Raw genomic sequence first — 21,041 nt, 5'->3', positions numbered from 1 at the left:
ATGTTTGAACTCTCAGCTTACAGCACAAATTCTTGTTTAGTGCTTTAGTTCTTGTTCAGTGGGGAGTGTAACTGTATACATTTTCAGTATTACCTTTCATTCTGCTATTATTATTTTATCACCCTTAGCCCCCCCTATTGCATTGTGTAGGATTGTTTCCTGTAGTGATATTACCTCATTGGCATTTCACATTTCTTAAGAAAAATCAATGACTGTGTTTCTACTTCTCAAGCAGAGCTCTACTCTGCAGTCACATATTTCCCTAAGCAGCGTAATGAGAGGTGCCTTCTCTTTAATCAGTTTCCTACTCATCATTTCATTTCTGTTTTAGTCTTCCTCCCCCAGTATAACTATTTGTTTAGTTTCCTAGGTGACGTTTTCATAACTAATCATTCAGAGAAAGAAGGATGGCTTATTCTGTAATCAAGAAGCTTGTCTATGCTGTTAGAGTTACAGTGACATGTAAGCACATAATGCAGCTTTCCAGAACTCTGCAAGGCAGTCTTCCTTCTGCATTTGCTTTTTGAAGTGTTTCCTCTCCTTCAGACTGCTTGCTTCGGATATGCTCTTGAAGCAGTTATTAGCCCATTTAGGGCTGGATCTCTTTTCTGCAAATATGTTCCATAATTTGGGATTCAGATTCCAGAAATTTATTTAAGCAAAGTTGGAAAAATGTCCCCTAACAAATAACCTCCTAATATATTTCAATAATAAGTTTCCTCAGATGATTGCAATTGACGTTCATGAACTAGTTCTGTTTATTCTTTAGTATTTCTGATTTGAAACACAAAATCTTAGCAGGAAATCTGTTTTTATTTGTCGTTCTTAATGAACTTGTGATTATTTTATGAACAATGAATTTAGATATATAGCTAAGGCTATAGAGATATTGTCAGGGTGACAGTAACATGCACTGAATTTTATTTACATTTGAATTTTTATGCCTGGCATCTTTTTTTTCCTCTTGTTTTTTTTTCTTTCCCTGACAGCTAAACTCTGCTTCTGTAAAATTGACAGGTTTGCTCTGTTTTCTGGAAAAATAACGTGTTTAAAGCTGTGGACTAGGGTTTTCAGGAGGCCTATGCATCAGACATAAAGTGTGTATGTGTACCAGATGGTACTTCAGTTTGAGACTGCATGTAATTTTCATGTTTTTAAAAATGTGTCAGTAGAAGAAATGTAAATGGTTAGATGTGAAGTCAGAAAGCAGACCAGAATCCACTTTATGATTTTCACAACACCAAAATTTCTTTTAGAAAACTGGTTCATCTTCAGTTATTATTTCCTTTCCTAGTTTTTTTCCAGCAGTTTTTCCATAGTTTTTTTCCAAGTTTTCCTAGTTTTTCCAGAGGTTTTTTTCCTAGTTTTTTCCATATTTTTTTCTCAAAAACTATTAAAAAGCTAAGTCCACAGTTTATAATGTCATATTATCAGAAGTTTAAGTATGAAAACACATTAATTTTAATAACAAACATCTTCTCAGAAGGCAGAGTTTTACCATCTTATTAGAAAGATTTTCAGCAGAGTTCTGTGCAGATTATTCTGATGTTCCTGTTCGGCATTTGATATAACATCAGTAAGTTCAGGTGTGAACAATGGTCTGTACTGAATTCGACAAAATTTGCCTGTATGTTTGACACAGCCAAAATTTTGATGATATTTTTTATATGGTGTGATGTGGATGAGGATGCTTTCTGGTGTCTGCGCCAGAGAGGTAATGATGGTTAGTCAGTCATCCATCTCTTGGCCACTCAAAAAGTTAAAATTCTTTTGAAGATAATTCCATACATAAATAGTTAAGCAAGGAAGACATTGCCCTGAGAATGAATTTTCTAGTTAGTATGTCAGATGACCATTTGAGTTTTAAGTATATTTATGTCATGAACATAGGATGAGACACAGTTGTCCTGCTTGTGTAGCACTGTCCTAGACATCTTACCCATTTAATAAAGTATATTAATTTTACATTTTGAAAAGCTTGTTTTTTTTACCTCCGAAAAGCAATTTCACTAAACAAATCAAAACAATCAAAGCAGAAAAGAAGATTGAAAACAAAACCATATTTGGTTATGAGATCCTACAAAAGTCATAATTTTGCCATCTTTACTTTGTACTCAAACCTGGAAACCACACTTTGACAGTGAGCCACAATAATCACAAATCTGGACACAAAATAAAGGAATATTCAAAAAAAAAATGTTCTTGTTGTTTATACTTCTTTAAATTTATTTTTCTATTTCCAGCTCTTCCTTTTTTCTTTTTTTTTTTTGAGAAGCCTACCTATTTCTCCAACCCCCTTGCATTTGTACCTTATTGTTCCTTGACCTATATTCCATGAGTCCGATGATATGCCCAGCCACCTAAACACTTCATCTGTGACAAAGTACACTTAAGAAAATGAATGGTAGTAATCAATCCAACCTGTACAGTTCCAGGATTATTCACTGGTCAGTTCTGAGCATCAGTAGATGATGTGATAATTTACACCAGATCAGATGTTATAGCTGAGTTTATTTTTTTTATTATTTTTTGATATATTCCATGCCTTCTTTACTAAATGAACATTAACCTGGTAGAACAAATTATGAAACACTTGGCTACATTTGGGTAAGTCTGACAACTGAGTGTGTTAAGAATGATTTTTCCAGAACTTTTTCTTTCACAAAGAACAAAAAGAAATTAACGGTTCTCAGTAAGACTGAACTAAACACCAGTGAAAGTGAACATAATGACCATTATGTATCTCTGTAATGGACAAAATGAAATACCATCAATCCAGCATCTCCCTCCCTGCCACACAAGCTAACAAAACATAGTGGTGGATTTCAGGAAGCAGGTCTTTCAGACTAACATCTCTAAGCTTAGATCACCTCTTTTATAACTGGTATTACAGTTATATTTTCAAATAACAAGTATTAATCAGAAAACAGGTGACAGCAAACATCCTAAGTACGGAATAATGGTTAAGATATTCCAGCCTTTCAATTCTAATTAAAATAAATAGAGTAGAAATAAAAGATGTTCTATATGGAACAGAAACCTATTAAATTCATATAACGTATCAAAAGTATATGTTATTTTAAATGTTTTATTAAAAGCTTATGGTCACGGATATTGGTTGGATGTGCATAAATTCACAAAATCAAGTTAGAATACAGCATCAGATCATACTTCCCAAGTTCTTGACTGGGGCTGAAGACAAATCAATGAATCTGCTCACATGGTTTGGGTTGTTACTGTAGAATTCAGTCGAATATTTTAAAACTAGGACAGTCAGAAGGTAATGATTAGCAGTATTAAAAAGTTACGAGAAAAGGGGAACAGAAGGTTTAGCCTGCCAAAGATGCATTTGTCTGGCATAAACGGCATTCATTTTGTGATCATCTCTGTGTGTTCTTCACAGGAGAGGAGCTGTGTACTGGCCTCATATCGGGCTGCTCCCTGGACTGTTCCTTTGGGTTCCAGACTGATGCCCACAACTGCGAGATCTGTCAGTGCCGCCCACGGCCTAAGAAATGCAAACCCATTGTATGTGACAAGTACTGTCCCTTTGGATACTTGTACGTATTCTTATTTTGAATGCATATTTAATAATCTCCGTGCATATTGAAAGTATGCAAAATCTAGGAATATGAAGTTGTGTTTACTTCATCGCAAAATTGAGGAAAATGTGGGAAAGTAGAAATGTCAGTACTTGATGTGAAATGTTAGCACTGAACTTACGGAAACAGATTTTGATCAACAAATTAACAGCTACTAGATTATAAACAGGATCAGATTACGGAAGCAAAGCAGTGCTTAAATTTGTTTGAAGAATGTTTGTTGAACAAGATGAAAAAGCTCCTTAAAAGGGATGTCTCCTGCATGTAGCTTTTTGAAATTCTGTTTTTGTGTTTTGTTGTGACAGCCTTTCATTTTATATCCCATTGATTTTCTTCACTTGATTTTACAATGTTTCAAGGTGTTATTTTTAATGTTAACATAACAGTGGACTAGTTTTATTGTTGTTTCTTTTGTGATAGTTACTTCACAGGATTTGTGAAGAACAGTAATATCTCTTCTCTAAGTTTTTGTAAATGAGCTCAAAACCCGTATGGCTGCTAGATTTCTTTATCCAGAAAAGGGAATGTTTCCTGTATTTCTTTACTTCTGGAACAGGTGACAAAAATGGGGCAAATCTTTTGTCACAGAAATATATTTGAAATCAGCTTGGTGGCTTCTATATATATTTTACCAATATACTTTATTTTTGATGGATCAGTTCCATGTTACTGCGTGCTTTTTCATAAGAGTTTAATTTCTATCTCATAATAGCTGAGCTTCAAATAATATTCATATATAATTTGTTGTCTTAAGTTTTGTAAAGAAATTTCCTAACATAGTAACTCAAAGTGTTTGATACTACTATGTGAATTTATGCATTTTTATGAATTTATGGTTCACTTCAGAGTTACGTTTGACATTCATTCATAAATGCTATAGATTTTTATTTGTAATTGTAATCTATAGTGTGCTGTGTCGTCCTCTTAGTACACAGCTTTAATGAAGTTCAGAGGAAACTACATTAGAAAGGATGCTCAAATGTATCCTTGAGGCATCCCTAGCATAATTTGAAAATATCTTCAGAATAGCAGTGTAGTAAAACAAAGAAAAGAAATACCATTTAGCAGAATCCTATACCTATTACCTGAGATACAGAATCAGGCTTGCCCCTGTTTCAGTAATAGAACCTTTTTTTTTTGCAAACAGTCATAAGAGTGATGAGGCTAATAATGACAGTGTGATTGATTTGATAATGCCTTGATTTTGAAAAGACTGAGTTTCTTAACATTTATTTCTGTTTTATATTTGTATTATAAAACTGATTTCCACTAATAAACTCAGCAGGTTAAACTAATGGAATATCTAAAGGTCACACTAAGGCTGTTAGACCTTGGTTTTAACACTTTTTCCATATTGTAGGTTTTCCATATTGTAGGTAGTTTTTAATTTATTGTCTGTAGCAGGGTTGCAGTATTAAGTTAAAGCTATCAGAACAGAATCTGAGAAGACTTTTTCCATCCACGTGCTCAAGGAGTCTGTGTATGCATGTGTTTCCGCAACAGTAGAGATGGTATAAAGTGTAAAATTTTCACTGTTTACTCACTGCAATTGAATAACATTCAGCTTGGAACAGGAAAAGCATTTTTTAATTTTAGTAGTGCAAGTGCATGAATAAATTATTATTTTCAAGGCCATTTGCTTTAGTCTATTCAAAAAATAGAATATGAGACAACCATTAGATAAGGTCTCTTTAATGTCTATTGCCATTTGCTTTTTAGGCTCACACACAAATAGTTTGAATATATTCATGAACCAAGGTCTAAATGTTCTTTCATTCCAACTGTGTTCCTCACTGGAAGTCTCAACACAGAAGTCACATACAAGTGTTAAAAATGATTTTCTACTGCTGATAAGGATTGTTCTGAACTAGATTTATCAGCCATTTACTATTAATGTGTTGTGTTTGCGTGAAGGTATTAAGTTTATTGTTGTATTCTTTAATTTTATTGTAGAATACTTTTCCAATAAAATTAATTTAGGAAGAAATACTCTTTTACATACTGAGTAACTTTGTCTGGTTTGGTTATATAAACTGTAATTTTTGTTTAAAGCAAACTGGACAGTGTTTTTATGACTTTAAATGGAACATAGTGGAAACCTTAATGATCTATGTCGAACTGTGATCTATACTAGCAAGCAGAGAATGATATATGATCCTCATACTGCACAAGACCCTCAATTTTAAGATATTGATGCTGTGCTATGTATGATATTATTTGGCTGGTGTGAGAAGATGTCTGCAACTGCAAGCTTTGTTTGATATCAGAAAAAAATGTCATGCCATTCGTGACTGCTCCATGGACTGGCACTACATGGTTCAGCTTCAAATAAAAGGCATCAGAAAAATAATGTTATGTGTCTCACAGAATTATGCTGCTTGCAATAAAGAGCAGTATTTACTGACTTAATATATTGACCTACAGAGGAAAATCACAAATTTCTGTGTGCTTTCTGTACTTCAATAATCTGAAATGCACACTTCTTTCCTTTTTTTTTTTTAACTAAAATATACATAAAATGGTTATATTAGTAAATCTCTGTGAACTATCTGGCAAAATAATTTTAGAAGGCACTGCAAATATTAATAGGCACAGAATGGTAGCTAAGAGTAAGACAAAGAGGCCTTAAAAGTGAACTGATTTCAAGCTGATGCTAGTGCTTTAAAAACCCTGTTTTGGGGATGGTTTTTCACCTGCATTTTTGTACACATGAAAGAAACTGAACTCAAAATATTCTGAAGTTAATTTGAAATTCTCTTCAACTGAAATTCTGGTTTTAGATACAAAATGCAATTTAATTATACGCAATGCTTGGTTGGTATTTTTAAATGTTAAGGTTTTAGTAATACTATTGTACCTTTTTTATTAAAAAGAAAAAAAAAAAAGAAAGGATACGAGCACCCTAATCTTGTCATTGTCTACAAAATATATGAATAATGGCACTGATGTCAATGAAATGAGTAATATTTAAAGATAACCGTGTATGTAATATTTTGTAGCGTAAAGAGCTAAAATTGTGTTAAAATTGTATTTTAAGATCATTTCACTTCAAATCTCACTTCAGTGCTAAAATGATTTAGACTTGCAGTTATGTAATACATTCATTCTGTTCTTTATTGCTACCATGCCAATTTCTTTTCTAAAATAGCAAGCCTTATTTAACTTCCAGGCTTGTTCTAACCATCAAAAGCATGGGACTTAATAGAAGACAAGTCTCTAATTGAATTTAAATCGTTGGTCTCTAATTCAAGACTAAAGAAAAAAGTGTGTTGATGATGTTTTTTTTAAATAATTAAAAAAAAAAGTGTACTGGGGGTGGAAAATCAGAAGTAGTCATGTTGGTGATTTATTTTTCTAATGTTAAATGTTAACCTTTTCAGAAATCTCTTCAGTTTTAAGATGCAAGAGTGGAAATCTACTATATGTTACCTACTGATGGAGAAAAAGTTACTAATAATTTGTTTTATAAAACATAGTAATTTAACATAATCCCACTTGCCTCTCCAACTTCTTCACATTTTTAGAAATCATTTCAACTTTTCCTATGGGAGAAAAAAAAAAAAAAGAATTGATCATCAATAGCAGTCATAAGCACATACATCTTCATTATCTGCCATGGCTTGAAAATACGAAATGCAGATCTTTTGCCAGCTGCATGGGGGAGCACATGCAAGGAATGGAGACCTGCATACCCCTCTGAACATAAGTGTGAATGTTAAAGACAATTTTTTTTTTCTTGATCGTCTGTTCTTTAGAGTTTGCTTTTATTTTAATCATGACATTTAGACATGTAAAATGTCCTGCTGACCTTTTACAAATTAATTTCACCATCTAGGAAGAACAAGCATGGCTGTGAAATCTGTCGGTGTAAGAAATGTCCGGAAATGCCTTGTGGTAAAATCTGCCCGATGGGCTTCCAGCAGAACAACCATGGGTGTGTTATCTGCAAGTGCAGAGGTAGGTGTGAATGCATTACCATATATAATTACAACTTGTTTCCAAACCTGTTGGAAGCCAGAGCAAAAGAAAAGGAATACTCCACGGAATTTGTAAGAGTTGAAATATGGTAACTGGTGGAGGAGATTATTCAACTTTCTTCAAAGGAGCAACTGCTCAAAGTAGTATGTGTTGGTCAGTCTGCTCAAGGATAGCAAGTCTGAAATTTGCTTTGCTCATTGTCTGGGAAGTAATCCTGATAAAAGATATTTACCATAAATCCATGTAAAATTCTATCAGTCTAATTTAAACACTTCTGAAATTTCTCCAAAAGTGCTTTTCCTCTGGCTTCTGTTCTTGCAGTTTCTGTCTTTAATGGAGATAATTGCATGTGCTGCTCCTTTGTTTAAAAAAAAAAATTTAATCATGGTGTCCCTAGGATGTATTCTGTTTATGTGTGAAAACAAAAATGTATGCATGCCTTGTTCTGTTAATAATAAAATAGGTCTAATAGGTTTAATATAAAAATAATATAAAAATAATAGAAAGTGTGCTAGGGGAAACTCCAGGGCCTATAGCAAAGCAGTTCAGTAACGTTCTCTGTGAAATGCAGTGCCAAAAGTGGTTTGAACAGCTACTGAGAGAAACTTACCAGTGAAATAGGTTTGTGTTTGTCTGCACAAAATACCTGTTGCATATTCCAGTCAGAGAGATAGGTCCATTCTACTGTAGGACCAACAGGTTGGAGATATTTTTCAGATTACGTGTGATTTCTTCTTTACCCTCTGTAAAACAGAGAGTCAGGTGTCTGCAAGGGCCAAGCTGGAAGGATATTAATATAGACTCACCTAGATTATGGGGGGCATCAGAAACATCAGTTTACCCATATTTTCTCTGAAACTATTTTGACCACTAAGCTTTAAAGAAGTTATCTTCTGGATCACCCCAGAGTACTTTACTGCTGGGAAGGTGTCTCAGAATGCTTCTGTCATTAACTGTGAGTGGTTTGACTAATTAAAGAACATGTAAACTCTGTATAAAGGTACACTATATATCTATAAAAATGGTAATACATTAATATATAATATATGGAAATATACTATATATACACTGTTACTTTTTTTAATGCAATTTGGATATTTTAACTTATCTCCAAGGGGTTTTTTTTTGTTATGGTGAAGTAATAAATATGAGCAAATTAGCCTTTCTTGTCTTGTGCCACGGCCATTAGCCCTTTCCACCTTTATATAACCAGTGAAGCAGGCACCAATGTCCATGTAGTCAATACGTCTTTTACTGTCTCAAGCCATTTTTGGCGAAGTTATTAATATTCTTTTTTAACTTACTCATATGTAATGACAAAATAGTTGATTACAGGCAACAAATGCAGTATAATGGTGTGTATCATCTTACAGCATTGAATCTTTTAGAAGGATAAAGTACTGCAAAACAGTGTGTCCTAAAATATTTTCCTTTTTAAATCCTAGTAGATTTTATATTTCATTGATTATTAAGGTTTCTACCTGCTCTGTATCAAATTACAGAGGACTCAGATGAGGTAGACTAAGGTATTAGGTAGCAATTCTTCTAGCTTATGTACTCAGTATCCTAAAACTCAAATTAGTATACTCTCTTGCACATAAAGTTTATCTGTGTTACTCTCATATTTTCCTTGATTTCATACTAGTATAAAAAAGTGTCATGATAGCTGTCATAAAGCATTCTTATTTGTTTTAATTTTTTACTAGAGGAATTCTACATGCATAAATCAAAATAGTTGCCATTAAAAATGTATGTGGTTGATTTTAAATATAATGGAGATCATTTTTTTAAAAAGTTACTATTATTGAATAGCCTGTAATCAAAGTAATAGCAGCTTCTGTTTAATGTTCTTTTTAGAAGTAGAAAGAAGCATCTGTTTTTCCCCTTTGTCTCAAATAGCCATAGGAACATTTTGTTTTTCATGCAACAAATCAACGAAGTTTTCTGTGAAATGTTTGCCATTGCTAGCTATTAAAGTAACAACTACTCTTTTTTGTTTTATGTCTTTATCATTTCAGTGATCTAACATTCAATCATTTTTGACTTGTTTTGTGTTAGTTTAAGACTTCCTTCATTACTCAGCTCCATGTATCGCATTTAATAACTTCTTGTTTGTACTCAGACTCTCTCTCACCCTAACTGCTCTTTCATGCTTGCTTTCTTTGATTCTTGCTTGTGTGTTTTGATTTCTAGCTATAGACAAGTAAGTTTGAATATCCTCCTACTGCTTTGTGTAATGACTCCATTCTTAACTTTTTAAGCAGGTATATCTTAGGACATCCAGCAACAAATAAATAAATAAATGAAAAAATGAAGTATGCCTTGCATCAATGCAAAGCAGAGATTTCACTGTTATAAGCTGCAATATAACTTTTTTTTTTATTGGAAATAAAAATAAAAAATGAAGTAAGAAAGGATAACTGCTGAATGGAGGTACAGATGGGTAAATTACCTGCCTGCGAATTAGCTTCACTTTTAAAATAATTGCTTCTGGAAATAACTCATGCGAGGTTTAAAAAAAAAGTAGAACCATAGAAATACAGTGCTGAGATAGTCCTCTGGAAAACCAAGAGTCCATTTCTCTGCCCTTGCATAATGTCAAGTGCATCTGGATAATCCTTGACAGATGTTTATCTAAAGTTTCATTTCTTACGAACATCCAATCTCAAAAGAAAAAAAAAATCTACACCAAACTCTAAATTGTGTTTTCCAGTGGCTACAAATATGTGGCATTTTTAAATGATTTTTTAAAAATATTTCTGTCTCCCTTTCTAAGAATTAAACTGGTTACTTCTTGCGCTAAGCTCAGCAGATTCAGGGATTATCACCATTCCCTTTAGAATTTTTGCAATACTTAATTACTTAATGCTTTTGCAATTAGAGCCTCCTAAATGTATTATTTTCAGCCAAATAAGCCCAGTTCTTGTGATCTTTCATTGCAGTTCTAGAGCTGGATATTTCACTTTTGCATCAGCATAACCCCCCAAATAGTAGATTTAGTAGTACTGCATTTAAATGTATGGCACCTTTGTATGATGTCTAAAGCTGAACTTCCCTTTCCTTTAGTGGTGTCACATTCCTGACCCGTATTTTACTTGTAAACTACTATAATTCCAAGATTATTTTCAGCCATAGCTCACCATGCAGTTATTCCTATTCTGTATTTGGGCATTTGGTTTCCACTTTGTGTTATCCTTTGTGCAACTTTGTTTTCACTTTTCAATTTTTAAGTAAATCTCAGTTTATTGAGCTAATCTTGAGTATCTGCCTATATGCATGGTTTGCATTTTCAAATTTAGAAGTGTACATAAGAATATCTTAAAAACAAAAGCTTGAGTTCATCAGAAACTTTAAAATATTTATTAAGGAAGAGTATTCTCATCCATGACCTACATGTATCTATAATGATTTTAATGTAAGACAGTATTCCAGTGATACCATTCAGTATTATACAGTATAAAGGTGTAGTAACTGTATGTAACTTTTTCATAGTGTTTCTGTTCATTAAATAAGATTAAAATTGTTTTTAGAAGTATTTTACTCCATGCCATTTTGATTTTTTATTTTTTCTGTATTTTTTTGGAATTCACAAAATAGTATACTGATGTAATTTCTGTTTATTGGGTTTATATTCTGATAATGTGTGTCAAACCCACTTCATAACATCTGCTTGTCGTTCTTAGGCCACCATTGACAGATCCATCACAGATAAAGTGCTGACCTATATGTTAATTAATAAATAAATAAAAAGAGAGAAAAGAAAACTAATTAAAAATACACATTAACACTACTAGTTTTCATATTGCATCCTTTTTTAAACGGAAAGATGCATAAGCATCTTTAATACAAATAACCTTACATATGTAAGTGTTTATGTACCACTGAAAAAGAGCTCACTGACAAAGTGATCCAAAATCCTTCATCATAATAATGATGAGGGTGAGGGATTGTTAGGCTCTAAATTCACTCTGCTGATTAACAAAGAATATACTGAGGCTGAATCTTTCAGCACTTAAATACCCCCTTAGGATACAAATCAGACTTTATCCTCCCTAGACCGAAAGCTTGCCTGTTCTTGCTGCGTGCAAGTACCGCAGCATTCCAACTGCTGCATTCTCATTGCAGTAAAACCCAGGAATGAGGGATAAAATTGTCAGAGCAGTCATCTTCCAAACATCACTTATAAGTAACTAACACACATAATTTCTTGCGGGTAGTGTTTTATGAAACATTTCTAGTATCTGGCATGATCTCATTAGAACTTGCTTGTAATTTTTATTTTTTTTTTTTTACATTCACAGTATGTATGGAACCATTCTTAGCTCTTCTAAATACTTTCATATTCTACCGCCTATCAGGTATTCACATTATAGATAATATAATACACTGTAAGATATAAAAATATTCTGGTTCATTTTAAATATGCCCTATGCTTTCAACCATTTCCTTCTTTTACCTTTCATTTTTTCCCCTTACATTATTTAGCCAGTACTGAATTTTTATACTACTAAAAACAGTTATAGGCACAACAGAAAGAAGTGATTACATTTTTAAAGGAAATAAATTCTACTATGGCTTACCATCCCCTTCAGTGTACCTTTGAATTGTCTAAAGTTTACTTTATTTCTAAGTGTAAATGATAGAATTATTAATCACTTGATCTTATATGTGCTTTAAAAATAAATGCAATCCAGGCATGCAGTATATGTTTTTCTAAGCTTTTTAGGAAATAACATTTTCCTTTGTCTTCTTGCAGAGGCAACTGCTTCTCTTATGCCTCCAGTTAAAACAGGCTCTTGCCTGTCAATGGATGGGCGCCGACATGAAAATGAGGAGAGCTGGCATGATGGCTGCAGGGAATGTTACTGTCACAACGGAAGGGAAATGTGTGCCTTGATCACCTGCCCTGTTCCTAATTGTGGCAACCCCACCATACATCCAGGGCAGTGTTGCCCATCATGTCCAGGTAATGTGACCTCTTCTGCATTCTTTGTAATTGGCTTCATTTCATGTGTGTGTGATGTTTCATGATGCATTAAAACTCATTCAGTTTAAGTATAAATGAAGTATACATTTAAAGAGATGTCTTAAGCAATTGAATATCATGACTCTATGTTCTGAGGGACTGTTCCTATGCCACCAGCTGGAGAAAATTATTTTTATTCTTTATGTGGGAAGGCCAAGTACAATAAATGTCGCATTCCAATATAATTGTGATAAGAAGTGATAATATGGAAAACATCTATGGAAGAACTTTGCTTTATTACAGTGTGGAAAGAGTAAAAGAGTAATGTCCCCTGACTTCAGATTGATTCCTATAATATTTTATGTGCTGAATAGATTTGTTTGTAATATAGTGATATTGTCTATGGCTTGATTGGAAGTCACGTTACAAGTAGGACCAACGAGGCTCGTGATGCTAATATGAATAACAAAACAGTAAGAAAGCACTACCAGGATTCAAGCAATTATGAACAGCTTCAATTTCTTTGGAAAGAACAGGAAATCCTTGGGACAAAATAAGTAGTCAAATACTCTTTCTGAATATGACACAAGAGTATATCCTCCTTAGGATGTAAGATGATGTATGTTCTTAGATTGCATCAACAAATGTCAGTCTCTAATCCAATTTTCACCCTGTGGTAAGTGGAAGAGCATAATCCTCAAAAGGATATGGGACTCTTTTATTAGAAAAGTAGACTGCAAAGTTGCATTGTTGTTTTGAAGCTCACACCTTATGTGGAAGAGAAACTTCTTAACCAGGCTGTGCAGATGTTGTCCATGGCAGAAATTTATGGATGGTAATTGCTTAAACACTTTCAAAGTGCAGGACACATCTCTTTTTTATTTTTAAAACACTCAATGGCGAAGAGAGAACACCCATTTTTTTTAATACCCCAAGTGGTTGGAGAACGCTCATGCTGATCAAGGGAAATAGCTCCAGTTCCTTTCTCAACTCAAAGGAGGTCAGATTGCCTCTAACTGCCTGTATTAGATGCTGGATGAGTCTTTAGCTAGGGCTGTAGACTTAATGTAATTAATTGCGTGAAAAGGAATTAAGATTAATTTGGTGACACAGTCACTGAAAATAAAAGTCTATACACTTTGCTCACCTTGGGCTCAATTTTTATGAAGTTACTACTGCAGATGTTTGGGTTTTTGTTTTGGTTTGGTTTGTTTTTATGGAACAGTCCTCTTTCATGATGTACTTCTACCAGTGTTAAGTGCTTTTAAGTTTTTAGGGGCTGGGGTTTCTTTGTTCTTGTTTTTAATCTGGCACCAAACGTTACAGACACAAATCATTTAGGATTTTTCAGGCACACAGTTGAATCTTCCCAAGTCCCAGACTGATGGCATACTTTTCCATCCTTTCAGGGATTACAGTTATGCAATATTTAGCAGTTTAGAAATTGTCCAGTCAGTATACATTTTCAGAAAATGACAATTGTTTCTTGGCATTCCTATGTTATAGACTAGTTTGATTTCTTTCTGAAATGTCAAGAATACTTGGTTATCTCTGATTTATATTAACTATTAACAATTCAGATTGATTCCCAAATTGTTTCTTGTTCTTTTTTAACATTTTCTGTAAGATACGGGTAAGTGACATGAAGTCAAAAGAGCTTCATTAAGAATGTATTAATAGCCAGTTTTGTTAATCCTAATATTTTCAATAATAACAGAAATAAATAAAGGTTTGGTATATTTTTTAATCATTGGAGTCATGGTTATTTTTGCTTATCTTCCAATTCTGTTTTTTCCAGATGAAATAATTGTGCAGAAGCCAGAGCTCACCAGTCCTTCAATCTGTCATGCTCCTGGTGGCGAATACTTTGTAGAAGGAGAGACGTGGAATATCGATTCTTGCACGCAATGTACATGCCACAGTGGACGAGTCCTGTGTGAGACTGAAGTCTGTCCCCCTCTACTGTGTCAAAACCCCACCCGCACACAGGACTCCTGCTGTCCTCAGTGTCCAGGTATATATTACCAACCAGCTTTCATCAGAGTCCTTTCTTGATCTTAGAATTTATGATATGAATATTAAATGTTTCAGTGCATACATGGTTGTTGTATGCAGGTGTGTTGTCGTGTCTTTAGAATTTTGGAGTGCGAGTCTGCAGTCTCCATTTCAGCTGTAAAATTTGACTGTGTGCAAGAGTTACCTAATATGTTAGGGGACTCATGTTCCTGAAGTTTGGACATCATCTCTGAGGGCAATCTAATAATGTAAGGGTTGGATATGTGGGATTTGGTCACAAAAGTACTTGTGTTTGTTTTTATCTTCACCTGATGTGATTTGAGAATGACTTGAAGGCAACTGACTAACATCAAAGCATTCCAGCCCAGCAGTAGACTGCCTCACAGTGTCTAGAAGGTAACAGGATTTGCTTTTCGCTGAGGAAAGAGATACAATTATAAATAAATGTGAATTCCTATTTTACATAGCAAATGAGGGAGTTTATTGCAGTGGAAATGCAGTGCAAACCCAGGATTTGTACGTGAACTTGCTGAGAAAATATTTGTCTTTATATAAAACAAAATCTGAACATCTAATTTTAAATTAAAAAGTTAGGTTTTGCCATTTCTTCCTCAGGGTTTTTGTTGGTTTGGGAGATAATTTTTTTCCTGATTACGTGTTTTCAGCGAAAGTTAGCCAGTTCTCCTGACTTCTTTTTTTTCTTCTTATTAATGGTGAACATTCATTTTGTTTAACTTCAAAATACAGTTTGGAGAAGTTGATCTTTCTTCACTGGCTACATGAGAAGCTTAGTCTCCTATCTTGCATAGTTAGATTGAGAACCCTTATGAATCTTTTTTCTTCTTTCTTACATGTTCTCTGCACCTACAGTCATATTTCTTGATCTATAATGTCTGTTAAAATACAGCTTGTCTGGAGAAATATTCCCCCATGTGAGTGCATGAGAATTAGAGCAGACCCATTCGCATTAAGATGAAGCCTGATCAAGCTCCATCTGTTTATCCCCAGCTTATAATCAGCTCCTATATGAAGATGAAGATGACAGCAGCGTAACAGCTTTTGACTTTGCATCGTTCAAGGCCTTGAACTGACATGGGACATTTAAATTTTTTTAAATTTAAAATTTAATCTCTCTAATTCTAAGGTGAATTCATGTATGCCATTCAGTTTAGAACATTTAAAGTCCCTTTCTGAGAGGTCGTTCATGATATGATTGATAACTTCACTTTTTTTTTTTGTTTTTTTTTTTTTTTTTTTGAATAAACTCAGTAAAGGTCTACATCAACTTTATTCTAGACCTTACCATGAGAAGTGTGGAGACTGAATAGGCATGCATGTGAAGATTGAACCCTATGTAGAAGAAATATCAGAGACATTAGCTGCTGTAAGTTAAATAACTTAATCTGTTTATATTTACAGATGAGCCTCTTCAACCTTCTTCCTCAAGCAATGAGAGCATGCCCAGTTACTGCAAAAACGACGAAGGAGATATTTTTTTGACAGCTGAGTCCTGGAAGCCCAATGTCTGCACTAGCTGCATTTGCATGGATGGTGTGATTAGATGCTACTCTGAGTCTTGCCCACCAGTATCCTGTGAGAGACCTGTGTTGAGAAAGGGACAGTGTTGTCCATATTGTATTGGTGAGCAAATAAAAATAGTTGATAACTTGCAATTCCCTTCTTGGGAATAAGAAAGAAGATTTATTTCTGAATTGAAATTCTGCCTATTTTGGGGAAATGCAGTTTGTGCCTTCTTTTGAACTGAAGAGTATAAAATCTACACAGGGAGCTTTGAGGATCATTACTTGCAGTTTTGAGGTGCAAGTGCAGGAAGATAAAAATGTAATTCGCATACAAACGAGAGGACATCCTCCTGAAAAACTAGTTGGTAATTTACCTTACTGCATGAAAACACTACACAAAAATTATTGAATTTAAAGGAATATCTGCCAGATAACATATATATTGTACAAGTTATTCAATAGCATTAATAAAAGATTAATTATAAGATTAATTAAAAGATTATTAACTTTTAAGTGTTATTGCAGTAAGTACAGTGGCTGTAGAATGGAAGGATGGAAGGTGCCGATAGAGAAGAATTCTATAATGAACTTTCTGAAATTAAGTTTTTGTAGCATTGCTGGAATGCTTTCAGAATTTACCATAGCCTATATTTCCAATAGAAAATGGGTGGAAAAGTGGATAATAATTCAGTAAAAAAGTATATCTTAAAATTGATGGGCTGTGAGTATTGTTAATGGAATATGTGACCCAACTTTGCCATCTATTAACAATACAATTCTTCATCAGAAAGGTGGTGAAGTTCTTTCAGATATGTACCATTGATACAGCTCTCAAAATCTTTAATTTGCTGCAGAAAAAAAAATCTTTAACAATAGGTGATACAATTCTATAGCATATGCAAGGACCTCCTTCAGAAAAATGCTTCGAAAAGATGGGAAGTATCAACTTTTCAGTTGCCCATGCAACCTTGCTTGGATTCCTGATAAAGCCATTTTGAGGAGAAAGAATTATCTTACCCTATTACTACTTTTTCATTATGGCTTGCATACAAAAGGGGGAGGATTTAAAATTCCTTTGACAACTGTTTCTCTGCAGGCTTTCCTTCCAGTGATAGACTTTGCAACCATAAAGCTCATTTTAATCTAGAATATGTTTTAATGTAGAAAGGTATAGAGTATATACAAGTGTGAGGCAATGAAATCAGTAGTCAGAACATGAGCCTTAGTACTGTTTCTCACTGTTCTGCTCTTCATTTCTTGAGAATTGTGAAGCACTTCTTGGTAGAGATTCTTCCTTCCTCTTTTCATTAGTAGCTGATCAAGTATTTAGTAGGCAAACTGTAGTAACAGGCCTTCATTTTTTGGAATTTCAGATTGATGTTGGGCTTTAGCACTGTTTCGTTCTTCTTCTTTCGGGATCCAGATCTTGTTTATGTCAAACTAGTTAGTATAGGTTTAAATTCAAAATCATGCAGGCCTTGGATGCTTTGTTGTTTTTCTGAATCCTCAAATTCCTCCTGTATGTTCAACATTTTTCTTCCTTGTGCAAAGGAAGATTAATTTGGAAAGATAACCTTCTACTTTAGAAAGGATAAAGGGATATCCATTTGATTAAAGAGAAGATTAGTCTTATGCAGAAAACAGCACTGACTGTGTGCTTACCAGATGTGTTTGATTTCCTGGTGAAGTCAGAGGAAATTTGAGAAAAGACAGGTAGAGCTATGCTGTCTTTTGAACTGCATTTTTGTATGTGGGTTTCTCACTGTGTTTCTCCTTCGTTTCCACTGTCCTTGAGCACTTGCTGGTGTTGTAGCCTGTGTTAGGGATAAATCCTGTGTTTATATTCTCATAGAGGTGGACACCAAGCAGGAGAGATGCATGAGATAATACTTTCTTAGGAATTAAAGGACTATCCTCTCAAGGTTCATAGGTGCAATACTGCTGCTCTGAGTTTATCTTTGTTCATTTTTCTAAAAAAACACTTACTGTATGTATTAAACTGTCATGCATTCTTTATAAACTCACAAAAACCTGAGCAACTCAGAGGACTTTTCCAGCCAACCAGGCTGCTGACTTGAAGAAGTCACACAGGGGGCGCTCAGCTTTAGTTCTGCATACATACTAGGAAGTAGAGGACTACTCAGGCTGTGCTCCTCACCCTCTCCCCAGCCTACATTCTAACCTACACAGGTCTCCACTGGTTGAGACACATACTTAAACCTGTGGAAGCCACTGGATGCCTGTACCAAGGCCCTCTGGAACATTTAAGATGTTTGGATACTTTCATTAGTATTTTCTCAGTAGTACTCTTCTTGCTGGTCTATTTTTGCATTGGAATTTACTGTGTCGAGATCTGTGACACTGGTCTGCTGACTGCTAACCTTGTTATTCTGGATGATGTCAGTCTATTATGTTGTCAGTAATTAAAATATGTAATGATGGCCAAAATGTTTAATAAGGCTTTATATTTATATTTGGGAGGTAATTCTGGCTGACCTATTTATATAGACAATCTGTGTGAATATTAAACTTATATCAGCAGTTCTCTGACAGCTTAATAAGTCATTTTGTGATTTGGTTCTGCTATCTCGTGCATCTGCTTAACCTGAAAATTCAGGATCATCACCATATTTCTTCATCATAATTTCTGTCCCTAGCAGAAGAAGACAGGAGCTAACATGAAAATGAGGTGCTGTTTGGCTTTTGGGGGTTCTGCTGTGTGTTGTGGGGTTTTCATTTGTTTTTAGTTTGCTTTGTTGTTGTCTTTGGGGGTTTTCTGATAATGTATAAAATCCTATAGCAACAAAAAAATGTCCTAGGCTAAGCAGTTCATGATTGTCTTCTCAGTGAAACAGAAGATATACAGTAGACCACCTGAAAAACTTGCGTAGGATGCAGAAATGAAGCGTATTGAATGCTTAGGTAGAAAATAGATGCTCCAAGACCTTCTTGCTTCATCATGTCTGGGTCTCTATTACACAATGTGTCAAAATCTATCTAAAAAGTTGTTAGTTTTATAACAATCATTGGAAAAGGTGTTCTGGAACCTTGCTTTTTAGGATTAAGATCCCACCAATTTCCAATTTATATAATACGAACCATGAGAAAACATACTGAGCGCAATTTCTTGGGGATTTCCATTGATGTGGTTACAGAGAATAATCAAATACCCTTGATATCTGTTTTATCATAATAAATACTCTGAGCTCTTCTAGTTATGTCACCTGAGAGTTGCTTCATCCTCTTCAGCATCCTGCTGAGTCTTTTCTTCAAGCATTCCAGACTGAGTTTGTCTGTCTTGAACGTTGGTAATTAGAACTGTACGTAGCAGTTTGTTTGTTTGGTGGTTGTAGTTATTTAAATAGGATTTACTAGGAAAACAGAAGGAAGTGTAGGAGTTGGGAGTCATAATCCAACAACATCAACAAAAAAGTTTCTCATAATTTTCACAGCGCTTTTGATATCATCATATCCCAGTCATCCATCTTCTAGCCTTTTGCATGAGGAAAATGAGAAGCAGCAGGTCGGGCTAATTATGTACTTCATAAAGAAGCAGAAATTACACTGCTTCTGAAAAATCTTTGTTGAAAGATGTGGAGAGCATCTTTTAATTTTAGCTGGGATTTCTTTATAGCTATTGCTTCACTTTTGTATTTGGGGAAAAGATCAGATCTGTGTGCAATTGGCCATCACCACATCATCACACTGCTCCGTTCTCTTTCAACAGAAGATACAGTACCAAAGAAAGTGGTCTGCCACTTCAATGGAAAAACATACGCAGATGAGGAACGCTGGGACATCGACAGCTGCACACACTGCTACTGCCTGCAGGGTCAGACACTCTGCTCCACTGTCAGCTGCCCACCCCTCCCTTGTGCTGAACCCATCAACGTGGAGGGAAGCTGCTGTCCCATGTGTCCAGGTAATGTGATGTGACCACCCAGATTATTGTACTGCTGCTTTCCAGCACAGATAGTCAGGGTTTTTTTATTGGTTTTTGAACATCAGTCCAAACTGAATGGTGTACAGGAGATTACAAACATTTAGACTTCAGGGAAAGCAAATAACAGATAGGTATATTGTGCAAATGTAGAGTTTGAATTTTACTTATTCTAAGAAATGCAGACTCAAAAATTAGTTGTTTGACCCTGCTCTCTGTTGGTTTACAAGTTTATGAAAATACAATAGTGATGTAGAAAAATTAATATTTTTACACCTCTGCAATTTCTGTCAGTGATTAACATTTCTGTCCCTTCTAAGTCTCTCATTACTTTTCAAATATTACATTCCTAATTTATCATTTTACGTTGGTGTATATGTAATACGAAATTTTCTTAGCTGTTGACACAGGGGACATAAAAATTACAACTGCTTTTTAATGCTAGCCCTGACATATTTCTGCAGGTCTTTGCCCTTAAGTCTGCTGGTAACTACTGCTGGCAGGACACTTGGGGAGGTTCAGCAGTAGCAACTCTTGCAATTCTCCTACTTTGGGGATAACAGGGAAAAAAAAAAAAAAAAAAAGGAAAGCAAAGAAGCCAGCAATTGTCAGTTACATATCAGCTGGAAGATGTAGCATTTTTGCTGTTTAGTACCACAAAAGAAGCAAGGCTGTGGTGAAGTATGTGTTTTGAAATGGTATTTTCAAAAGCAAAAATTGTCTATAGGACTATGTCATTCCATTCACATTAGGATAATGTGAATTCATTCACATTAGGATAATGTGAATGGCAGCAGGCATGTATTTCGTATACAGGATAAGGAAAAATTGTAACAGAGGAAACAGAAAAATTGTAACAGAGGAATTGTAATAGAGCAAAAATTGTAACACAAAATAAGGATATTACATCAAATCAAAATCAAAACAAAATCCCATAGCTGTAGTTAAAATTCTAAAACAAATGAAAAGCTTCATAGGACAAAGCAGATGGCCAAACATATCTTTTGAATTAAAAG

The 21,041-nt window shown here is 34.5% G+C and overlaps 1 protein-coding gene across 3 annotated transcripts in view; it reads left to right on the top strand.

Moving 5' to 3' along the window:
• CRIM1 (cysteine rich transmembrane BMP regulator 1) overlaps positions 1–21,041 on the top strand; it is a 181,386-nt gene that overhangs the window by 152,911 nt on the left and 7,434 nt on the right. For all 3 annotated transcript variants that reach the window (XM_066993908.1, XM_048047756.2, XM_048047755.2), the window contains 6 exons: positions 3,404–3,560; positions 7,438–7,559; positions 12,337–12,546; positions 14,345–14,560; positions 15,982–16,203; positions 19,813–20,007. In XM_066993908.1, the coding sequence (XP_066850009.1) occupies positions 3,404–3,560; positions 7,438–7,559; positions 12,337–12,546; positions 14,345–14,560; positions 15,982–16,203; positions 19,813–20,007 (1,122 nt within the window). The remainder of the gene's footprint in view (positions 1–3,403; positions 3,561–7,437; positions 7,560–12,336; positions 12,547–14,344; positions 14,561–15,981; positions 16,204–19,812; positions 20,008–21,041) is intronic.

This window comes from Anser cygnoides, chromosome 3 (genome assembly GCF_040182565.1).
Source record: "Anser cygnoides isolate HZ-2024a breed goose chromosome 3, Taihu_goose_T2T_genome, whole genome shotgun sequence".
Classification (NCBI taxonomy): domain Eukaryota; kingdom Metazoa; phylum Chordata; class Aves; order Anseriformes; family Anatidae; genus Anser; species Anser cygnoides.
The sequence above is the reverse complement of the archived record's forward strand: the minus strand, read 5'-3'. Positions and strand labels throughout refer to the sequence as shown.